A 22,851-nucleotide genomic window follows, 5' to 3' on the forward strand; every position below is an offset into this window, starting at 1 on the left:
CATGTTGTACTGGGGAACCGTCTGCTCTCCAGGAACCCCTCCTCTTCCATCGTGACAACCCAGCATGCACTGTTGTAGTGACGCGTGCTGAGACCAAATAAATGGTCACGTGGCAACGTTGTGACACATGTAGCGCTTCGGTGAGTGCCACAAGCTCTGCTGCTTAGGCCAAGTAGTGCATGGGTATTCTTTTCATCACTAGTGTTTCATATTCCCCTCCTTCGAGGCGCTCTTCTGCCTTACATGTATGCCTTTGTCCTGTTTCTTGGTCAATTGTGGCTGACTCATCAATGAAAAGCACCTCCCAATTCTCCAGTGCGCTATCCCTTGCTTTAGGAATGTCATCCCCCTCGCCTTCATATGTGGCACAGTCATGTCTTTCTAAATCTTTGCGCATACCTCCATTAGAAAAGTGGCAGGGTTTACCGTTTTGCATCTTACATGAATGTTTAGGCTTGAGAGGATACTCTTGTATGGCGATGCTCTCTGTGTTGTCAGGGCAGATTTCAATCTTTCTAAAATGGCGAATACTGAATGCTCCACACACAAAGTGACTGAGCATCCCATTACAATTGTGGATTTTTTTTCTAATGTGAACATAGCCGCAGCAAAAGCCTGATTGCACGCAAAACAGCCCTGAATAGCTGAGTCGAGTGTACCACTGTAATAGGCCAGTGGCGTGTGGCCTTTTATACTCTTCTGGGTTAGCATGGCGATCGTAGGTTTGCAGTTGGAATGTGAGAATATGTCAGGAGCGGCCTTGTGTATGCTGCATAGTCTAGAATCCATAGTTTGCAGTAATTGCATAACCGTAGACATTTTTGCATGTCCTTCACTGTCACAGGTTTCGGCTTGGCATGCACGGAATGCCGCTTTATCTGGTATTTATTCTTTTGCCTTTTGCTGATATTAATTGGCCCAAGTACAGCACCTCCTGCTGACAATACTGGAGTTTGGCCCTGTCAACCTTGTACCCCTTGCGTGCCAAAAGTTGTAGAAGACTAATGGAGTCTCTTCAGCAATTCTGCTCACTGTTGCTACACACAAGCAAGCCGTCCATGTACTCGATGACCGTGCTGGGCACTTGGAAGTTACCTACGTCAGCATGTAGTACTCTGTTGAAGATGCTTGGGCTTTCGAAGTACCCTTGGGGTAAAGAAGTGTGTTCGTTAGGCTTTCCGCCATGGGTGAAGGCGGTGAGGTACTGTGAGTCAGGGTGCAAGTGTATCGAAATGAAGGCGTTCTTTAAATCTACCACTGTTAAGTGGGTTGCTTCTTTGGGGACACTACACAAAATGGTGGCCGAGTTTGGAACCATAGGAAATTCTTTCTGTACCACATCATTTAGGGGATGTAAATCCTGGTAGGGGTTGTAAATCCTGGATCATCCTCCAATTGCCTCCTGTGACCTTCTTGACAGAGCAGATCACCGTATTTCAGGATGATGTGGATGGCACTATTATCCCTTGATTGAGCAGGGGCTGTATCATATCTTGTATTCCCTTTTCTGCCTCTCTTGATAGTCGATACTGGGCCTCATTATGAATGTGGCGGTTCGGAAACAAGAGTGCCGGTAAACTTACCGACACCCTTGTTCCGGACTGCCACACTCCTAGTCTGCCAGACGAGACTGCTGCACCCAACAGTGCTTCCATGAACCCATTCCCGTGATGAGACTCCAGAGGAATGGGGACTAACATTTTCCAACAACTGGCTTTCCGGCCCGTCAAGGCTTGTAATGTCCCAGTGGCAACGGGAAGCTAGGTGCCGGAAGCGATGTTACGAAATTGGCGGCAACCCACCGGTCGCACTGGCGGGTTACTGCTGACCTTGTAATGAGGTGAGGCAGAAGACCAAGTGAAATACAGGGTCACACAGCCGCTCTCCAAAGGACCCGATCCGGGTGTATGAGTAGTCCAAAACTTCTTTGAAAAAATATATACTTCAAAGTAAACAAAAATATTCAGATTCAATTGTTTTTCAAGATGGTTTTATCCACAAGAATTCTATCAAAAAAATAAGTCTCATACAAAAATGAGAGATCACTAATGCTTTCTTAGTGAGGAAGAAATCGCCACATTCGCTTTTTCAATCAGACCAACAAATTGCCAATGCATTTCGGAATTCAAGTTACCCGAGTCATGGCATAATTGGAGGCACACTTTAGCTTAGCACAGCGTCAGAGGTCATCCCAAAGATTTTTGCAGTCCTGAGCTGTGTGCACCTCATGTCCGAATGCACTAACACCATCCGCAACATGCTTCCAGTGGTCCCAACGCTGGGCAGGCATAGTGTGACAATTTGGGCCCACTAGCATATCACGTTCGTGTTCCGACACGTAGCCCACAAGGAAGTCCAGTTCCTGCTTGCCGAAAGGCTTCTTCCTCGACGTGCCGGAGGCCAGAGCCGTGTCTGGGGTCCCAGCCTCTTGTGCAGGAGCAACCTTCCTCCTCTTGGGAAGTGGTCCGGACCCTGACTGGCAAATGCCGCCCTAATCATTAGGGGCAGTGGCGATGGTGGACTGGAACAAGGGAGTGGCAGGTGGAACTAGGACAGAAGCCCTGACTTTCGTCAGTGGCTTCTGGGTGCTCTGGACTGGACCCAGCGCAGCAACAGCCGCTGTGCCAAGGTCTGTGACCAAGACTGTCCTGGCTGGCAGACTCGCAGCCGGGGTGGTGTTGGCTGCATCTGCCCCAGGGACGTGTGCCTCGGTCAGAGCAGCCCTGCGCACTTTGATTGTGCTTCCTGACCACCTGGAGTTCTGTCTGGGAATCCTCAGGTGCCAACACATCATGCACTGACCGGCCCCGAGCCTGGGTGGTGTTTGCCACAGCACCTGCAGCTACCACTACCGTTGGGCCAGTGGCAGTAGATGAAACTGACTGCCAGGTTACATGTGCGCCAGTGTCAGATGCAAGAGATGCATCTCCCAGAGCCACAGGGGTGGTGGCATGACTGCACCAACACGTGGCAGAATATCCTGCCGAAGTGGTGCACCCTTGCCTCTTCCCCCTCTGCACTCACCCTGGGCACCCGGGACTCCCCCTACTCCCTTGTCAGCCCAGCCACATCCCTGACCACGCCCACCAAATGGAGGACACCCAACTGAGGAGCCCTCACTTTTTGTGGCCTCCCAACCATGGCAGGGATGTCGTAGTGCCAATGGGAGGTGTACACGACAATTGTCCTGGGAAATTGGGGTGAAGGGAGTGGGGTACTAGATGTAAACAGCACCCCTGTGCGCCTGCAATGCTGTATGTGACCCCGGTGAGAAAATGACGGGTAACACAATGCTCAGGCACCCCAAATCTGCAATAAAACCGTGCTCGCAACCCCTGGTAGACCATGTGTGTGGAATTAACCTCCTGCAGTATGCGGTAGTACCCAGGGACACAAAAAACGCATACGTATGGGACACACTATGACCTCGAAAATGGGTAAGCGATACACAGGGGGACCAGCAGTGTGAAAAATAGTGTGCGCGACTCACCGTCAGACTAGCACAGGAAAGAAAAACACGTGTTGGCAAGACCCCAGCCAAAAGAAGAGGCACGCCCTTGATCCGCTGTGAAGTGATGGCGCGTGAAACAACAAGAAGTAGCAACACGTGCTGTTTTTGCATGTGCGGATTCACTATGCACCCATGCCGAGGGAAAGGCCTAAGCGCGTCCTGTCACTTACGTGCTAAGGCCCTTTCCTCGATATACATGCTGACATGCTGTTGTTCACATGCGGATTCACTCTGCATCAAGCTGGCCACATGACAACACACAGAAGACCACGCTCCTGCCCAGAAGGCCATTTTCCTGCCCCCCAGAGCCCTTAGCCACCTCCCACGAGTCATCTGCTGCTGCCTGCCTGCCTGCTGTCCACATGCCTTGCTATTTGGTGCCTGCACACCAGCCATCTGCAGGGGTCCAGTTGCTGCGACCATCCCTTCTGGAACAGAAGACTCCCGACTGCTGTTCCATCGCTCCACAGCCCAGCACCAAGACCCAGTTGCCCACCCACATCCTGGTGGAGCAAGTCCTGGTGCAATTGATGCCCTCTTCGGATGACCACGCACCGGCAAGGAAGGACGGAGGAGGATCTGGTTGGACATCGTGTGTGCCATCAACGAGGAGGGGGTGGCAACCAGCGACCTGAAACACGTCCATAAGTGCTGGGAGGACTTCTGGTCCAGGACCCCCAGGAAGGCCCGGTGCCTCTTGGATGCCGCGGATGCAGTGGGGTGCCGGGTCTGCCTTACCACCGACCAGATGAGGGTCCTGGAACGCATTCACCCAGCAATTCACCTTCAGGTCCTCGAGGGGCAGACCCATCTGGAGTCGAGCAGTAAGTGTCCATGCATACTCATTGGATGCAGTGCATGTTGAGATGTGCCAGGAGTGTGCAGCTTGGACATATGTCTGACATGGCCCATGTATGGATGTGTGTGTGTGTGCAGGGACATGCCTGTGCTGCATGTGAGTGCAGTCATGTGTGATGCACATCAATGATGTATGTGTTCCAATGCATGATGCCCAACTGCATGTGAAGATGCACACATCTTAGCATTTCTGTGTATGTACTATGCCATGGTTGGGGTGTGACACATGGATGCTGGTTCCACCTTCATGTACGTACATGGTGTACATGTGCGTGTGTGTGTTTGACATGTGTGTTTGACATGTGTGCGACTGTGATACGCCATGGATGCATGTGACCCGGACATGTGGGTACCTGATTGGCAGATGTGACTTAGTTGCCGATGATTGCACTGTGACAGGTGGTGTAGATGTACAGATGCATGTCTGTCTGGTGGCGTGTTGTGATCGGCACTCCCCATATTGCTTGTGACATCATACCAACCTTTGGTTGTTCATACAGATACGGGTGTATGGATGATGATGCCTGTTGCATGATACCAGTGTATTGGTGCATGTGTGTGGGTTCAAATTATATGAGTGTTGGGGAGTGTGATGCCATCTGTGAAGTTTGACACTCATGTGCAACTGTCATGTGTGTATCAGACCATTGTACAGTGCCCTGATGCCTGTGTTCTATCTCTCCCTGTCTGCAGCGTCGACTGATGAAGACAGCGGAGACGGTGCTGTGGAGCACAGCGGCAGGGATCCCACAGCCAGCCAGAGACGCAAGGCCCAGCTCCCCTCCCAGATACTGATATCTTCCGGGAGTGAGGAGTCTGTTGCCACGTCCATGGCCGCAGCTGCTGGGGGAAGATCCAAGAGGCGGAGGTTGGAGGTGGACTCCTCGGCAGCAGTAGGGGCAGCCAAGCCCCCACAGGGGCCTACGGAGGAAGATGACACGGAGTCATCCAGGTGGGTGGGGGGTTTGGTTGAGGAAGAGGCCGTGGAAGCCCCACTCACGGGGCCTGGAAGGGGGGATTCCACTGGTGCTAGTGGTGCAGTCCAGGGGCAGGGACAGGAGGCAGCACAGGCCGCTGCGGAGGTGCTAGTGTGTAATCCTGTTCCTGTGACTGCATCATCCGGCAGCAGCAGGGATGCCTTTGTCCAGACCTGTTTTCAGGGAGGGGATGCGTACACAACAAGTAGACTTCCTCTCCCTGCGTGTATAGCTCACTGACATACCCCGGAATACACGTACCCTGCTCGAGGCAGCAAAATCGCGTGTAATTCTCACTCGCGTACCCCAGAATACATGTACCCTGCTCCCGCCAGCGAAATCCCGTATAAAGCGCACTCGCGTACCCCAGAATACACGTACCCTGTTCGAGGCAGCAAAATCACGTGTAATTCTCACTTGTGTACTCCAGAATACACGCACCCCACTCCTGTCAGCAAAATCATGTGTAGAGGGCACTCGCATACCCCGGAATACACATACCCTGCTCGAGCCAGCGAAATCGGGTGTAATTCTCACTCACGTAGCCCGGAATACACGTAACCCGCTCACGCCAGCGAATTTGCTGGAAAACTCACTTGCGTACCCGTAGATTTGCGCAGCAGTGTGGTGAGGAGCCACAAGTACCCCCTGCAGCCAGCCCACACCACAGGGGTCCACCCTACACCCCTGTCCATGACCCACAGCCAGTCCATCACCCCTGGACATGCCCCGCAGGCAGCCCATCCACCATGACCATGGCCCGCAGCCAGCCCATCACCCCTGGACATGCCCAGCAGGCAGTCCATCCACCCAGACCATGCCCCCCAGCCAGCCCATCCACCCTCCCATTGCCCTTCAGGCAGCCCATCCACCATGACCATGCTCCACAGCCAGCCCATCACCCCTAGACATGCCCAGCAGGCAGCCCATCCACCCAGACCATGCCCCCCAGCCAGCCCATCCACCCTCCCCATGCCCTGCAGCCACCCCTTCACCCCTGGACAAGCCCTGCAGCCAGCCCATCACCCCTGGACATGCCCCACAGGCAGCCCATCCAACCTTACCATGCCCTGCAGCCAGCCCACCACCCCTGGACATGCCCAGCAGACAGCCCATCCAACCACACCATGCCCCCCAGCCTGCCCATCCACCCTCCCCATGCCCTGAAGGCAGCCCATCCACCATGACCATGCCCTGCAGCCAACCCATCAGCCCTGGACATGCCCAGCAGGCAGCCCATCCACCCAGACCATGCCCCCCAGCCACCCCATCCCCCCTCCCCATGCCCTGCAGTCAGTCAGTCCACCCTGACCATGCCCCGCAGCCATCCCATCACCCCTGGACATGCCCCGCAGGCAGCCCAACCACCCTGGACATGACCAGCAGGCAGCCCATCCACCCACACCATGCCCCCCAGCCAGCCCATCCACCCTACCCATGCCCTGCAGGCAGCCCATCCACCATGACCATGCCCCGCAGCCAGCCCATCACCCCTGGACATGCCCAGCAGGCAGCCCATCCACCCAGACCATGCCCCCCAGCCAGCCCATCCACCCTCCCAATGCCTTGCAGGCAGCCCATCCACCCTGACCATGCCCCGCAGCCAGCCCATCACCCCTGGACATGCCCCGCAGGCACCCCATCCACCCAGACCACGCCCCCCAGCCAGCCCATCCACCCTCCCCATGCCCTGTATGCAGCCCATCCACCATGACCATGCCCCACAGCCAGCCCACACCACAGGGGGGACTTTCCCACGCTATTTGCCTGGCGCGAGCGCGGTACGCGTATTCGTAGGGGTGCGCAAGGAGTTTTACACATGATTGGGTTGTCACGTGAGAGCTGAGTGGAGTTTTTAGCGCAATTTCGTTGTTGGTTGGACTGTATGCTGGTCCACTAGCCTTTGCGGCATGTAGGGGATTTGTGCGGATGTTTTTGGTGCACAGGGCGGGTTGGGGGCATAACTGGCGCTGCCGTAGGGTCGCTGCTCCATGCGCGGGGCACGGCTGGTAATGGATGTTTAAATCCATGAATACCCTGTACGTCAAAATGGGTTTTGGCGCACGCGGCTGGCGCACACTCCCTCTGTGCGCCAGCTGCGTGCACCATTTCTGCACTTGATTCCATGAATTACCCCCTTGGTCTGTAACAGTGCAAGGGCTGAATAGGTGTTATAGCCACTACTCATCCTTGTATTCCTGAGGGGCAGAGGCCATTTTCTCACAGTGTATCCCAGAGTGTGAGCAGCCAGTAATTACATCCCAAAGCTCTTTTCAGAATTAGAATTACAGTGCTTGTCCACAGGTGGCTGGACAATTTCAAAAAGGTTCTTTCAGATTCTGTGTTCGGTTCACTTATTTATTTAGAAGTACGGGTATCAAATCACTGTTATACATTTTCATTTTCATTTTCAAAAGGGTCAGACAAAAGTATGTTCATGGATAGGAGATCATTCCATGCCACATGTATACTAGCATAGACAATATACAGTGCAGGTTAAGACTGGTTAGCATATAAAGGAAGCAGAACCCCATTCTAAACTGTGCATGTGCTCTGCCTAATACATCAGATTGGAAGCCAACTGCAGACTAACAGAGTGAAACGACTCTAATGAATCATCAGAGTAGCCCCCATAATAGAAAGGAGGTATATGTGTCATGAAGTGTGAAGCTCTAATAAAGAGACTTGGGAGTGATGAGAGGGGACCTCTTAACCATCTGTTCAATGCAATGTATTACAGAAAGCATGCACCTCCTTTCCCTTACCCGCTGATAAAAAAGTACAGAAGACAGTGAAGGAATGATTGATGCATGGGAGATAATAGGACTCTCATGAGACTGTTGCACACATCACTCCTTACCCCAGACTTATGTGCAACGTGTAAACACCATCTTATACAAAAAGGTAACTCTAGGATGGCTGACAGTTGCAGGTTCCATTATGACATTGAATTGTGTCTAATCCACACAACCCCATGACTACAGTAAAAGGCGCAAGAGGACATTCCTTTTTCAATCACTGAGTCAGACACAAGGCAAACTAAGTCCATGATTTCACACTCTTGCAGTACTAGGCATTTCCCACCTGCAGTGTGTGCTGCACGCCTACTTGGCTTCACCTGCTGCCTGCCCCTGTCCTGCCTCCTGGATTGTCGTCTTTCCATCTGTAGTGTAAATACTTCTGTTGCCGCAGGCTCCCTTCTGTGGCCCGCCCCCTGGTAGTGCAGAAGTGGTCACGTGACTATCACCCGACTGTTACTTCAGGAAGTGGCCTGAAGCTTCCTAGTTGCTGCCTTGCAGAGCTAGGCCGTTTCAACCTACAGTGTGGGCTGCACGCATCCCTGACTTAATCTGCTGCTGGTTCCTGCCCTGCCGCCTGGATTGTCGTCTTTCCATCTATAGTGTTAATGCTGTCACAGTCTCACTTCTGTGGCCCCGCACCGTAGTTGTGCAGAGTGATCACGTGACTATCACCCGACTGCTACTTCATACATGCCAACATTCTGTGACCAAAAATCTGTAGGAATCTTAAAGTTTCAAAAATAGTGAGGCAAGGAGGTAATTATAGGAATAGGGCGCATCAGCAGCCCATTGTCATTGAATGAGTCCGCCGCCGCGGGTGCATTCAATGACAATGAGGCGCCTGCCACGCCTTCTACCACCACGCCAGCTTGGGGGAGCCCTTGAAAGACTCCCCCGAGCTGGCGTGGTGGGGGGCTAATGGACCCTTTTGTCAAAGGCACCTGTGCCGGAGGGGCGCATTTAGCCCGCCGCTGTGGGCGCCTTTTATATCAAAAGCCTGGATGCCGTGCCTTCTCCCGCTACGCCAGCTTGGGGGAGACCTTTAAAGACTCCCACGAGCTGGCGTGACCACAACAAACAAAAAACATTTTTTTTTTAAAAAATCGGTATTTTTTGCAATAAATTGGTAGGCGGTAGGACTGCTTGAAAAGCGGTATCCTACCGCCTAAATCAGTAGGGTTGGCAAGTATGCTACTTCAGGAAGTGGCCCGAAGCTTCCTGGTTGCTCCCTTGCAGTGCTAGGCTGTTTCAACCTACGGTGTGGGCTGCACGCCTCCCTGACTTAATCTGCTGCTGGTTCCTGCCCTGCCGCCTAGGTTGTAGACTTTACATATGCAGTGTAAACACTGCCACAGTCTCCCCTCTGTGGGCCCGGCCCCATGGACGTGCAGGAGAGGTCACATGACTATCACCTGACTGCTGCTTCAGGAAGTGGCTTTAGAGCGCCCAAGCCCTGGGCAGCCCATTCAAAGGGCCCCGCTGTAATGGCATTGCCTTTCGCTGACGTCCACCTGCTCCTTTTCCTACATTTGTTTTTCCTGCCTTGGCCTATTCCTTGTAGGATAACCCACCGTTCCTTTACTCAGGTAGTCTGTGCTTGTACTCGCCACCATTCCAATCTATGTTCCCCTCCAATTCTACAGATGCCTTGCCTGTTTTTCACTTCAGTCTTTTCAGTTCCCATTAAGTCTGGAATACGTCTCACACAATTCTTGATCTGTTTTTCTGTTCTAATATGCACTTTCTTTGTTTCACCGCAACTTGGATTACCCCTGTCAACTCTTTTATACCAGATAAATTTCATACTGCTTCTACCCTATTCTCTCATAGGGCCGCATCTCGAGTTGGGTGGTAGCCTGACTGGGATACTGGCCAACTTTATTTGCATTACTGCCCACCTGTCTGACGGTATTACGGCAGGATCATGGTTTGGGCGGTAAACGTTATTCCCCATTCCCTGTTGAGTCAAATTTTTGGCACAATTACTGCTGCTGGTAATTCCGCACAGTAATTGTGCTGAAAATCAGCATTTTTCCAGCATGTTTACCTCCAGCTTTTAGCTGTGGATAAACACACCATACTCATGATTGGGTAGACCCTTAAATGTGGCTGTAACCCTGTTACCACTGCATTTAAGGGCTACCCTCCAACTCGTGATGAGGCCCATAGTCCTCATCCTCTCAGATGCATCAGGGCTACTGGGGTTCTCTATAATTCCTTGTGGACTCTCTTACCATCTTTTTCTGGCCTTCCAACCATTAATTCTTTTGAATATCATGTCTCTTCCTTCTCGGTTCCCTTCCCAGTCTCGCTTCTTGTTGTGTATCGTCCCCTGGGCACAGACAGTGATTTTCCGGAGCATCTTGATCTCCTTCTATCCCTAATTCTTCCTTCTTCGTCACCTTTTTCCCTTTTGGGTGATTGTAATCTTCCTTCTTCTAATCCTTCCTGCTCTCCGTTTGTCTCACTTGCTCACTCCTATTATCTTCCACTGTTCCCATCCCCTCGCTCCCATCAGTCTGGCTCTTCTCTGGACCTAATCTTTACCTTACTTCCTCCAGCCAAGCCTGTGTCTTCTTGTCCCTTCTGTGCCTATGTTCACTTTTTACTTTCCTTTTCTCCTCTCCCCTATCCTTTCTACTACTCCTCCTTCTTCACCTGCTTTTACTCGTTGTAATCTTCACACCTTTGATTGTGTATTTTTTCTCTCTTCTCTACTCTCTTCCCTTCCATCTATTCCTACTTTCCCTTCTTTATCTCATGATGTGGCTGCCAGTACCCTCCATTCTACTTTGCTGTCTATTCTTGATTCCGTCGCTCCTCTTAGTTCTTTTACTCCCACTTGTAAAACTCCTCAGCCTTGGCTATGATATGATATGATATTTTATTTGTATCGCGCTCATACACAAGTGTTTCAGAGTGTGACAAGGCAAGGGAGGGGAACAGGGGAGAACACAACACAACAACAACAACGATCTTACTAGGCCCAGTGACATTGAGAACACGCAAGTGCATGGGAATGGGAAAAGGGAAAAAGTGCATGGAAGGGGGAGAGTGGAAAGTGCGGCGCAGAGGAGAGCAGATAAATAATGATAATAAATACAAATAAATAGAAAATGGGGGCAATAAACAGTGGTGCTGCTGCCAGCAAGTGGCAAGTGCTGTGTTTCAGGCAGCAGACTGGGTAAATCTGATAAGTGCAGAAAAAGAAGAAAAGGGGGGGGCTGTAAGGGTACAGACACAGTCCCCAGTGCAAGGAGTGGGCAGGAGGCAGTGCAGGAGGGTGGCAGGGTGAGCAGGTACCTTGGCCCAGGGGACAGAGGGTGGCCAGGTGCCCACTGCCAAGAGAGAGCAGATCAGCAGAGGAGAGGGGGAGCGAAAGCAGAAGTAAGAGGAAGGTCTTGAGGTTCTTCCGGAACTGGAGATGGTTCTCCTCAAGTTTTAGATTGGCAGGGAGGCTGTTCAAGAGGGAGGCCCCAGCCGAAGATAGAGATCTACCCCCAGCTCGTTTCTTTGAAAAACGATTGACCCGGAAGGAGTTAGATGTAGAGGAGTAAAGAGCTTGAGAGGGTACAGATACAGTCCCCAGTGCAAGGAGTGGGCAGGAGGCAGTGCAGGAGGGTGGCAGGGTGAGCAGGTACCTTGGCCCAGGGGACAGAGGGTGGCCAGGTGCCCACTGCCAAGAGAGAGCAGATCAGCAGAGGAGAGGGGGAGCGAAAGCAGAAGTAAGAGGAAGGTCTTGAGGTTCTTCCGGAACTGGGGATGGTTCTCCTCAAGTTTTAGATTGGCAGGGAGGCTGTTCAAGAGGGAGGCCCCGCCGAAGATAGAGATCTACCCCCAGCTCGTTTCTTTGAAAAACGATTGACCCGGAAGGAGTTAGATGTAGAGGAGTAAAGAGCTTGAGAGGGGAGGTATTTGCAGAGGCATAGCTGAAGGTATTTTGGACCCTGTCCCCAGAAAGCCTTGTGGACAATGCAGAGGGTTTTGAATTTAATTCATGCATCCACTAGGAGCCAATGGAGAGATTTCAGGGCTGGAGAGATACGATCCCAGGGCTTGAGTCCAAGGACAAGTCTCGCAGTCCTGTTCTGGATAAGTTGCAGAGGGCGGAGAGTAGAGGCAGGTAGATTTAGAAAGAGGCTGTTACAATAGTCCAACCTAGAGAGAACCAGAGATTGGGAGACAGTGAGCTTCTGAGGGAAGGAGAGGAAAGGTAGAGTACCTCTGAGGAGGTGCAGTAGGAAGTTTGACTTTTTTAGAGACCTCAGAGATATGGGCGGAGAAGGAAAGTGTAGAGTCAAAGATGACCAAGAGGTTCTTAGCCTCGCAGGTAGGAGTAGGAGGCGGGCCAAGGGAGGCTGGCCAGAGGGTGGGGGAGAAGGATGGAGATGGTGTGTCGATGAGGAGGATCTCAGTCTTGCTGGCATTGAGACAAAGATCATTGGCGGCACACCAATCTTGAATGGCAGTAAGGCACTCAGAGATGAGAGAGGGAGAGGAGGTGGCCGTAGCACTTGAAATTTGAGCAGAAAGTGGCAATGCAGTGGGTGAGAGTTGCCAGATATTGGTTGAAGAGCCGGGGTGAGAGGTTAGACCCCTGGGGAACCCCACAGGTAGAGAGGAAGGTAGAGGATAGGAAGGATAGGAAGGACCCCAGTTGGACTTGGGAGGGTCGATCAAAGAGGAAAGAGGTCAGCCAGGCCAGAGCCTGATCAGTGATACCCAGGTTATCACGGAGACGGTTGAGCAGGATGGTGTGGTTGACCGTGTCGAAGGCAGAAGAGAGATCAAGAAGGATGAGGACAGAGGGAAGGTTGGAGAGCAGATCTTCACGGATATTCAAGAGAGCGGTTTCCGTGCTTCTGGCCTTTCTGAAGCCAGACTGGTGATCTTGGAGACAGCCAACAGAATCTGAATGAAGATTTAGCTGAGAGATGGCCAGCTTTTCAAGGAGTTTGCCCAGAAAGGGGGTAATGGAAATCGGGCGATAGTTAGCCGGACAGGAAGGATCAGCTGTGGGTTTCTGGAGAAGAGGATGCACAAGGGAGTGCTTCAGAGAGGAGGGGAAAGATCCTGAGGCAAAGGAGTTGTTGCAAAAATCAGCAAGGGTTGGAGCGAAGGTGTCTATGTGGTCCTTGATGTCTTTAGAGGAACAGGGATGAACCTGTTCTGATGAGGCTTTCATAGATCGGACTTGTCTAGCGACGTCATCAGGGAAGAAAATAGGAAAGGGAAAGAAGGAGGATCGGGGGTGGTTAAAAAGGGGGCTGCAAGCACAGACTGAGAGGGAATGGAAGGGGCAGGGGAGGAGAGGGTAGACAGAATGTCCTGGGTTTCTGAAATAAAGTGCGTGGCAAGGGCATTGCAGAGAGCCTGGGAGGCAAGAGGAGGAGTGGAGACTGCCGCAGGGTTGGCAAGCTCCTTGCAAATTTTAAAGAGTTCGGCCGAGTTGTTAGATGCCGCAGAGACACAGGCTTGAAGGTGGGCTCTCTTCTTAGTGTGGACAGAGAGTCGGTATTGCAGGCGACAGGCCAGTTTGTCAGAGGATGAACAAGAAGCCCTCCATTTCATCTCAGCCACCCTACACCTACATTTAAGTGTAGCTAGGTCAGAGACATACCAGGAATTGTACTTGGCTCTGGACTTCAAGCGGATCCTCATGACAGGGGCAAGAGCATCAAGAGTATCAGAGATAGAAGAGTAGAGAAGGGACAGGGTTGTGTCGGGGTGTGAGTCAGCCAGAGGAGGAGGAGGGGGAGAGAAGGTGGCAGCGAAAGCCTCGGCTGACACACACTTCATAGGTCGGATGTGTGAGAAAGTAAGTGGCAGTGTTGGGGTGGGGTTGGCTTGGGAGGAAGAGAGTGAGAGATGGGAGGAGAGAAGGCAGTGGTCACTCCAGGAGAGAGGAGTGGTCAGAGGGATAGAGAGGGGGAGGCCAGGGGGTTCAAGACATCAAGTGTGTGTCCTTCCAAGTGCATCGGGCCAGAGGAGAGGATAGAGAGGGAGTGGGAATCTCAGAGGTTGCAAAAGAGCAGAGATGAGGGATAGGGAGAATAAAGGTGGATGTTGAAGTCACCAAGGAGGAGGAGTTGAATGGTTGAGGCCAGGAGTTAGGAGGAAAGGTCAGCCCACTCAGAGAGAAAGGAGGTGATTTGCCCAGGGGGGCCGGTAGAGAGTAGCAATAGTAAGGGTGTTGCTGGGATAGATTGAGAGCCTGCAGACAAGGCATTCAAAAGAGGAGTCCATCTGAATCTGGATGATAGTGGCTGGAATCCACTCAGGAAAGATCAGGACTAAGCCCCCCCCAGGTCGAGTGGATCTGAGTGCAGAGAGGATCTTGTAGCCCTCAGGGAGTAGAGTGTCAAAGCTAGTGACAGAGCTGGCCGTGAACCATGTCTCCGTAAAACCGAGGACATCAAGGTCCAGTTCTTCAAGGAGGTGGCAGATGTCAGAGGAGTGTTTGACAGCAGAGCATGAGTTGAGAGTGGTAAGACGAAGAAAGTTGCTGGCCTTAAAGACCTTCCGGGGAGGGGTACAAATTAGAGGTACGCCCTGCGGAGTTGTGGAGGTAGCCTGAAAAGTGGCAGAGGAGGAGGAAAATGTAGGCAAGGAAGCCAAGGGGTGAGAGGAGGGGACAGCTGGAGATGAGAGGAAGTTGATGAGGTGGAGGGAAGTGCCTATCGAAGAGGAGGAGATTAGCCTGAGGACCTTAGACCATGACAGTGCCATTTAGGTAGACATTAAGGATGACTCTGGAGGACTCGAAAGAAGCCATGAGGACATCCCAGCGAGTGCCACCATTAATGGGAAAGGAGGAGACAGGGCAAAGCACAGAGATCATATGGGGGGTTCATAGATCCGGCGAAGGGACAACAAAGAGGATGTCAGTGAGGATCTGTTTGGAAGAGGCGCTGGGATAGGTATCAGCTATAGGGAGACATGAGTTGGAGGCCAAGATATCCTTTTTAAATTTCATTTTTCCAGACTTAGTGAGAAGGGAAGGATAGTTGATATAGAAGCAGTTGGAATAGATGAGAAAGACAGAGAGCACCATGAGCGGAAAAGAGTGGAGGCAGAGGGAGGAGTAAGCAAGTAAAGCAGTATTAAACAGTCACTGGGCTGGCAGGTTACAATCAATGGCCAACGTCAGATGCAAAAATACACCCAAGTTTAACTTGCAACTAAATGCACAAAATACACTCAGGATTGACTTTCAGCTAAAAGCAAAATGCACTCAGGTTGGACTTTCAGCTAAAAGCAAAATGCACTCAGGTTTGACTTTCAGCTAAAAGCAAAAATGCACTCAGGTTTGACTTTCAGCTAAATGCAAAAATGCACTCAGGTTGGACTTTCAGCTAAAAGCAAAATGCACTCAGGTTTGACTTTCAGCTAAAAGCAAAAATGCACTCAGGTTTGACTAAATGGGAGACCAGTAGTTAAGGAATTTAGAGCGGTAATCAGATGGTAGAGGTGAGGATAGATAAGTCTTCAAATGAGAATATAACAGGGAGAGTTGACAGTACTCTCTGAGAATAAAGTACAGGTAAATCCAGAAGGAGGGAACTAACCCACACAGAAATTGGTAGAGAGTCATGGCATCCAATAGTCCAGGGGTATCGGCCTCAGTGAGGGTTTGGCTGTTGAAGTATACTCATGTTGCAGCCTGTAAAGCAAACAGGGAAGCTGACAGGGGCCTTAGAAGTGGGCCTTTGAACAACAGGCCGGCTCCCGCCTCCGGTGCCACTGATAGGTAGATCAGAGGTAGCCAATGCACCGGTGACTAGGGTAGGCAACTTGGGCTACAATAAAATCAGGCATCCATCTTAGAAGCGGTTCAAACACCCTAGGAATGGTAGAACAAAAAGCACACAGGTTATGCAAATCAGGAGCACACACAGCTACATGCTGGGCAGAACACACGTGCTTCACAAACTCGCTTTCCAAAAAGGCAGCTGCATTATACACGTGCTAAATACAAGACATTGCACAGACTTGTAATTTTAGTAATGTTCCCTTCACTTCTGCGTAAAGCTCAGAGGCACTGGAAAGAAAACGAGATCATTGTCTGGTCTCGCTGCACTTTTATCTTTACACGCTTCTTTTGAATCTCCCTTACTTTTACGATCTTACTGTTTCTCTTTCTCACCACCCTCATCGTCTTTCCCAACTTCTCCACAACATCCTTTCTCCTAAATCTCCAGATCCATTCCTGCTTTCATCTCTTTCGTTCTCTGACTTTGCTAGTTACTTCACATCTATGCTAATCTTCATTCTGCTTTTTACCGTTTATTCTCATTCTCTCCTCTTACCGATTTGGTTACTTCTGCTATTCTGACCCGTGCTCATCCAATGGCATCATCTTCTGATCCTCTTCCCTCTTCTCTTATGCCACTGGTCTAGCCACATTTTGTTCCTCATCTTAATTCACTCATGAATTCTTCTCTTTCTAACTCAGTTTCCGCTGCTAGCTTTAAGCATACTCTTTGTTAGGGAGATTTATCAGGTTTATGCTTAATCCCCTCTCCTTGTGAGACCCCCAGCACCTGTTCCTGGACTTCTGGACCTTTTTCTTGTTCTCCTGAATGAGGGGAATCTTTTCCACTCATTCATTCCTTTTGCTCTGACTCTGTAAACCCTGTTCATAGTGTTTGACCTTTGTTTTATGGAGTGATGCTTTACTCCATACTTCCTTAAGGCACCTATATTTCACTTTTGCAGCACACAGCACCCTACGTGCAGTATTTCTGCGAGCCCCTTCTGCTCTCTGTTTAATATCCTTTTATTTTCCTTAAGAACCACTGTTCTCAAGGTGAGGAGGATACTTTTTATCCTTAGCTTTTCCTTTTGAGATATCAGCACACACCACCCCATGTGGAGTGCTCAGGGGGTTGCCTAGTACCCCCTTTCTCTCTGGTCCTGTAACAGTTCTGTTACAGTAACAACCCTACAGTTATGACTGGTGGTAGTGGTTGTGTTATACCAACTCGTGTTCTATTTTTCCTTGCAGACTTTATTCATAGCTGTGGCTATGCACAGGAGGCTCCCTTTGTTCCAACATGATGATTTCTTTCTTTTTTTCACCATTTCTCATGTGGATGTTCTTTCTTGGTTCTTCTTCTATCATCCAGGGATGGGGAGGTCCTGATTTGAGTTTTGTCTTCGCGGGAACACTTTGTGTAGCCCACTGAGACTCCAGTGTGTCTGCGAGGACAGGAAGCATGGAAGGATCATGAAACTTCTCCACTATGCTTTGTCTTCTGGTGTGCCTGAAAGGAACCAGTTTCCACTGGGGGGTGTTGTCCTGATTGGACAGCCAGCTGCCCCTTTCTGTAAACGGCAGGGAGTTTGCAGATAACGAGCGTGAAATCCTGATAAACTGTGAGGTTCCTGAGGCAGAAGGCAAGTTTACCACTGCAACAGAAGACCAAAAGAAGAAGATGACCAGAGACGCCCAAGCCCTTTCCAGCAAATGTGAAGAGACCACTTCTGACATGACCCTGTTTCGAATCTTCAGATGAGCTATGAAGAGGACTACTTTGGCCCTTTGGCTGGAGGGACCAACTAGCCATAAAATGACTTGCAGAAAGAGCCTTCCCCTGACGTGCTGTGACCTACCTGGGCTGCAAACCACCAATATCAGGTGACCTCTGAAGTGCATTGTCTTCCCGTGAATGAATCCTTCTAGAATTTTTGTGAGCTCGAGTTGGACCTCCAAAGTCAAGATCCCCCTCCTCAAAGTCTCCTGACCAGAGTGTAGGACCAAAGATTTGAGGGGATTGATCGGATGATAAACATTCATCCATGGAGTGGGTTACAAAGTCGCCAATACTGCAGACCAACATGGGAGTATGAAGAATCCTTTGCTGAGAGTCATTTCTCTCGACAGCTGCTGTGACATCCCTTCCAGAGTCCCTCCTTTCATCAACACGAGCAAGGAAGAAGAGACCAAGCCCATCACTATTGCAACGTGAAAGAATCCAGCTGCATCTTCTTCATCACTCCTCAGGTACTGTGGGACTTAGGGTAGTACTTACTGCAAGCCATTACATTGCTCCTGTGTTGCTGGAGTGCTCATTCTGGTGCTTAGGTGTTCACCCATATGGTTCTCCCAGGATAGTGCATGTGCACTTTTAGGGAGCCATTCCTCAGCTCCCTGAAACATTTTTGACCCTCAAAAGCATCAAACATACTGGTAACCAAAGAATCCTTTGGCAATGTGCCTTTTCTGCTGCTGTGCCTTACCAGTTTTCTCTACATACTGACTTTGAAGAACTCATGCAGAGATAGGGATATACTGAAGTCGTAGGCTACTGAAAAGTATTACCAGTCTTTACAAGTATTGAACTGCTCTTGCTGGTGTTGCATACCCCCTTTTTATTCCTACAACTGAACATTTTCTGAGTGCTATAACGAGTGATTTTACTTACCATTGAACTGTGTTCATGGTCTGTATACTTCCTTACCATTGGTTTACTCACCTGAAGTTTTGCTGATGTTTCCTATTTTTTTTATTCGTTTAACAGTACTTACATGAATATAACTTTGCCTTGTAACTCTGAACATTGGCCTGCGCCGCTTCTAGATAAGACTGAAAAGGCCAACAAGTACCACACTCAGAGAAAACTGTGAATGCTAGCATGCTAAAGGTCAGGTAACCCACTAACCAATGTAACCTCGAACTCTGCATACTTATCTCACTGATAAACTCACACAACAATCTCTCGCACCACAAGCCGCATGCACTTCACAACACTGCAACAACACATAAGCCGGAGCAACAGCACACGCGGACTGACACCGATCCAATAACTGCACCAAAGCTCAGTATCTGGTGTATACCGAGTTGAAGCTGCCAACAGAACACCAATCCTCTCACTATCCTACTCCCTCTTCACCTTACTAACCCATCCCACTTTATCGTTTACAGATCCGCCAGAGCGCCTGGGGAGCAATTCCGTTGGTGACAGTGCGTGGTACAAATACCTTTAACATTAAACATTTAACATTTAAAATTTGTGTATATAAAACATATTTCTATTTTACTATAACTACACGTGTTTGAGAGTTTCTTTGGGCATATGTATTTAATGAGTTATTTGTACTCACCTACAGCTTGTATCCTCCTCCTAAAAGAAGCCCGGCTGCTCTGCCATTTTACCAAATCTTTGGGTAGTACAGACTTATTTATACTAAGAGTTGGGATCTGCATATCAAGGGATTGTTGTATAGAGACTCACCTGTTGGTAGACTTTATGAAAACTCCCCTAACACTCTTATTCTCCCGATTTCAAATAAAATGACTCTTGAGTCTTCCACTCCTGCTACTTTTTGCCCCATTTCACTTCTTCCATTTCTCTCTAAGATTCTTGATCAGGCTGCATATGCCGAGGTTGCTAGTTTCCTAAATCTTAATTCTCTTCCACTACCTCTCCAATCTGGATTCCGTTCTTCTCATTCTACTGAGACTGCTCTTTTGCATGTCTCTAACTCTCTTCTCTCTGTTCTTCATTCTAAGCTATCCTCTATACTTATTCTTCTCGATCTATCTGCGTCATTCTATACTGTTGATCACACTCTTCTTATTTGCTCCCTTTCTTCTTTGGGTATTACTGGGTCTGTCCTTGAATGGCTCCATTCCTATCTTTCTCAGCTGTCCTTTTCTGTAACTTGGGCTGCACATACCTCTTCCTCCCTGCCTCTTCTCTGCGGTGTCCATTAAGGTTCTGTACTTGGTCCTCTCCTTCTCTATCTACAATGCTCCACTCTCTACTCTGATTTTTCTCCATGTAACCTTCCCTTCATCTGTACACAGATGATTTACAATCATTCTCTCTTTTTCTTTCGTTCACACCATTTTGCACTCCACTGTATCAACTTGCCTTTCTGCTGTCCAAAACTAGATGTCTTCTCATTTTCTACACCTCAATCCTTCTAAGACTGAAGTTCTGTTTTTTCTGCCTTCAACAATTCTGTCTAATCTTCCTCCTACATCTCTATTTTTCCTCCTTCCTGTCTGCCCTTTTCCACTTCTGCATGAAATTTCGGGTTATCTTTGATCCCTTGCTTTCTTTCAATCTGCATTGTATCTCTTCTATTACTCGCTCCTGACGTTATGCCCTTTTTAACATCCGTCATGCTCGCCCATCTCTCTCATTTCATGCTACTAAACTTCTTCTGTTCTGCATGGTCTTTTCTAGTATTGACTACTGCTCTTAATTTCTTCTTGGCCTTCCTGCATCTCATCTTCCTCCTTGCCAATCTGTTTATTATTCTTTGGTTTATCTTCTCTTCTCTTTACCTTTTCGCTCCTTTCCGCTCCTCTATCATATCTTCTTTACTGTCTTTTTCATTGCTTCCCTTTGAATCACGTCTTCTCTATCATTTTCTTTCTATTGTTTTTAAAGGTTCTCATGGCTTGGCCCGTCCTTACCTTTCTTCGCTAGTCTTGTCCTATTCTCACTCCCAGACTCTCTGATCACAGAATGTGAATTGGAAGGAGAACATTGCCTGTTTTGAGGGGTGACTGTTTTCACCTTGCACATGACTGTTGAGGCATGAACTGTGTGGGAGCGCTGGCCCCATTTGCCAGTGCTTAAAGTCAACTGTGTAAAGGTTGCCCAAGGCAATGTTTCTCACTGGGCTATGTAAGGAACCCTTTTCACTCTAAAACGTATATGCTACTGTCACAAGCCAACAAACAGGTTATAATTAGGTATTTTAAAATTTAGCAGATTCTTTCATGAATATTCTTACATTTTGAATGCAGCCAGAAGGCTGTAAATGAACAGACTGCAGCAACATAATCATTCCAAGATGTACCAAATGGAAACTCAAGCAATAAGACAGCAATTGTCATCCTGGCATTTACTGCTAATTGCGCAGTGATACCGCCCAATGCAATTTACGTTACCGCAACTCGGTCGATCGCAATTTGCACTGGTTCCTGACTTGCTGGGGGGCGGTAAATCCACATTCCCCATTGGGTAATTGGAGTAGCTGTAATAGCGCCAAAAATGGGCAGTAAGTGGCTATATTTACCCGCCCAACTCGTGATTGGGCCAAACCTTAAATGCAGCAGTAATATTTTTACTGCCACATTTAAGGGCTGAAGCCCAACTCGAGATGAGGCCTTATAACATTTAATGCTGAAAGAGTCAGTTATGAACAATTTGTGCTGAATGGTGCAGGCAAATACGCTATTAATAACTTCATAGTGAGTCATTCATTACAGAGCTTCCTGCTCTTTGCATAAAAGCTCCTTCGCAGAGTTCACTGACCACATTTTAAATTCCACCTCAGGCAAATGAGAGGGTTGATGGCATTATCCAATCACAAGCTACATAAAAAAAAAGATACAGTTAAAATTCCTTGTTCCTTTACTAACAAGTCTCACTGTCTCCAAAGCCCTGTGTTTCTTCCTGTTTCTGATCTTTCGCCCTCTTGGCCCCGAAACACTGGCATTCTCTCCCCCTCTCTATCCGCTCTTCTTCATCTGTTTGTATTTTTCAGTCTAACCTGAAACCTCACCTTCTCTCACTTCTTTCTACGCAGTGACTTTCTGTTTCCCTCCCCCTCCTCCTGTTTTTAGTTGTCGTTTGCATTATCATGTAAATTGCACCGTTTTATATTTTGTAATAGCGCTTTTGGTGAAAGGTGCTTTATAAATTCAGTAAATGAAATGAAATGAAGAAATCCCCTTCAGGAGCTTTAAAAAAGCAAACAGCTAACAGAAAGCAGAGAATACCTAGCTGGCTTGAGGGGCGTTCAGAAGAAATAGGAGCTGCGTCTCCCCTTGATAGAGCATGAGACAGTCTACCAAAGTGATGGCTTTCCTTTCAATCTGTGCCTTACCCTATTTCCTTATAATTGTGAAGAGAACTGTTTTAACCAAAGCATATGTTTTGGCTACTCTTATCTTTTTGCCATTCTTAACAAGTGAAATGTTTAAATATATTCCTATATTGTAAAAGATCCAAAGATGTTAAGGTTAATTAAAATATGGCTTGGAGGCCAAGTGTAAAGTTTGCTGCACAAACCTGAAGAAGTCGCTGAGACGGTAAATTTCAAAACCTGCTTAATTGCATCGTCCACAAAAGCAGAGTCTTTGGCGTAGTATTCGGGCATACCAGTCGCGGCGTCATAATACTTATGATATTGCTCCAACCAGGCTGAACTTGATGCCATTTTCACGTATTCGAGTTGTTCCTTTACTCTTTAGGTCTCCTGTCTGTGAGTACTCGAAGTAGCACACCCGTGTACTGAGTGCTCAGCGAGCGCCTCTTTAAAGGACATTTCTCCTCCCTTTGGCTCTGGGGCTTCAAGTCATCAATGTTTACCTTTTCAATATTTTCTTTGATCTACCCAAACAAGGGTGCTCATGCTGTTCTTTCGTGCACATCTTTGAATACCGCCACACCTGAGCGCTGCTTCTTTTGTAGCCAATGTTTTGCAGATTACTCTTTTTACTTTCACCTGATTTCCTCGTGATCAAGACATTGGGCCTCATTCCGAGTGCATCGCTTTGGTAAAATGTTGCAGAAAAGTGGGGGTAATTCTGGTATCCCAATTTCACAAAACCGTTGTACTGAGTATTTAGGAGGTAAGGTGGATGAGGTGAGTACAGCAAAAATCTGGAGGTAAATCATCCACATTACAACCACAATTCCTTGGAATTACCGCAGCAGAATTACTGCAGTATTTTAAA

At 48.9% G+C, this 22,851-nt stretch overlaps 1 protein-coding gene across 1 annotated transcript in view; it reads right to left on the reverse strand.

Moving 5' to 3' along the window:
• The window catches only part of LOC138528003 (indolethylamine N-methyltransferase-like), a 41,760-nt gene extending 19,350 nt beyond the window's left edge, over positions 1–22,410 (reverse strand). Inside the window, exon 1 of the mRNA XM_069639426.1 lies at positions 22,184–22,410. Coding sequence (XP_069495527.1) covers positions 22,184–22,331 — 148 coding nt within the window. The 5' untranslated portion in view covers positions 22,332–22,410. The remainder of the gene's footprint in view (positions 1–22,183) is intronic.
• Between the last annotated feature and the right edge of the window lie 441 nt (positions 22,411–22,851).

The sequence above is a fragment of the Ambystoma mexicanum genome, chromosome 7q (assembly GCF_040938575.1).
Source record: "Ambystoma mexicanum isolate Mex_15411 chromosome 7q, UKY_AmexF1_1, whole genome shotgun sequence".
Lineage (NCBI taxonomy): Eukaryota > Metazoa > Chordata > Amphibia > Caudata > Ambystomatidae > Ambystoma > Ambystoma mexicanum.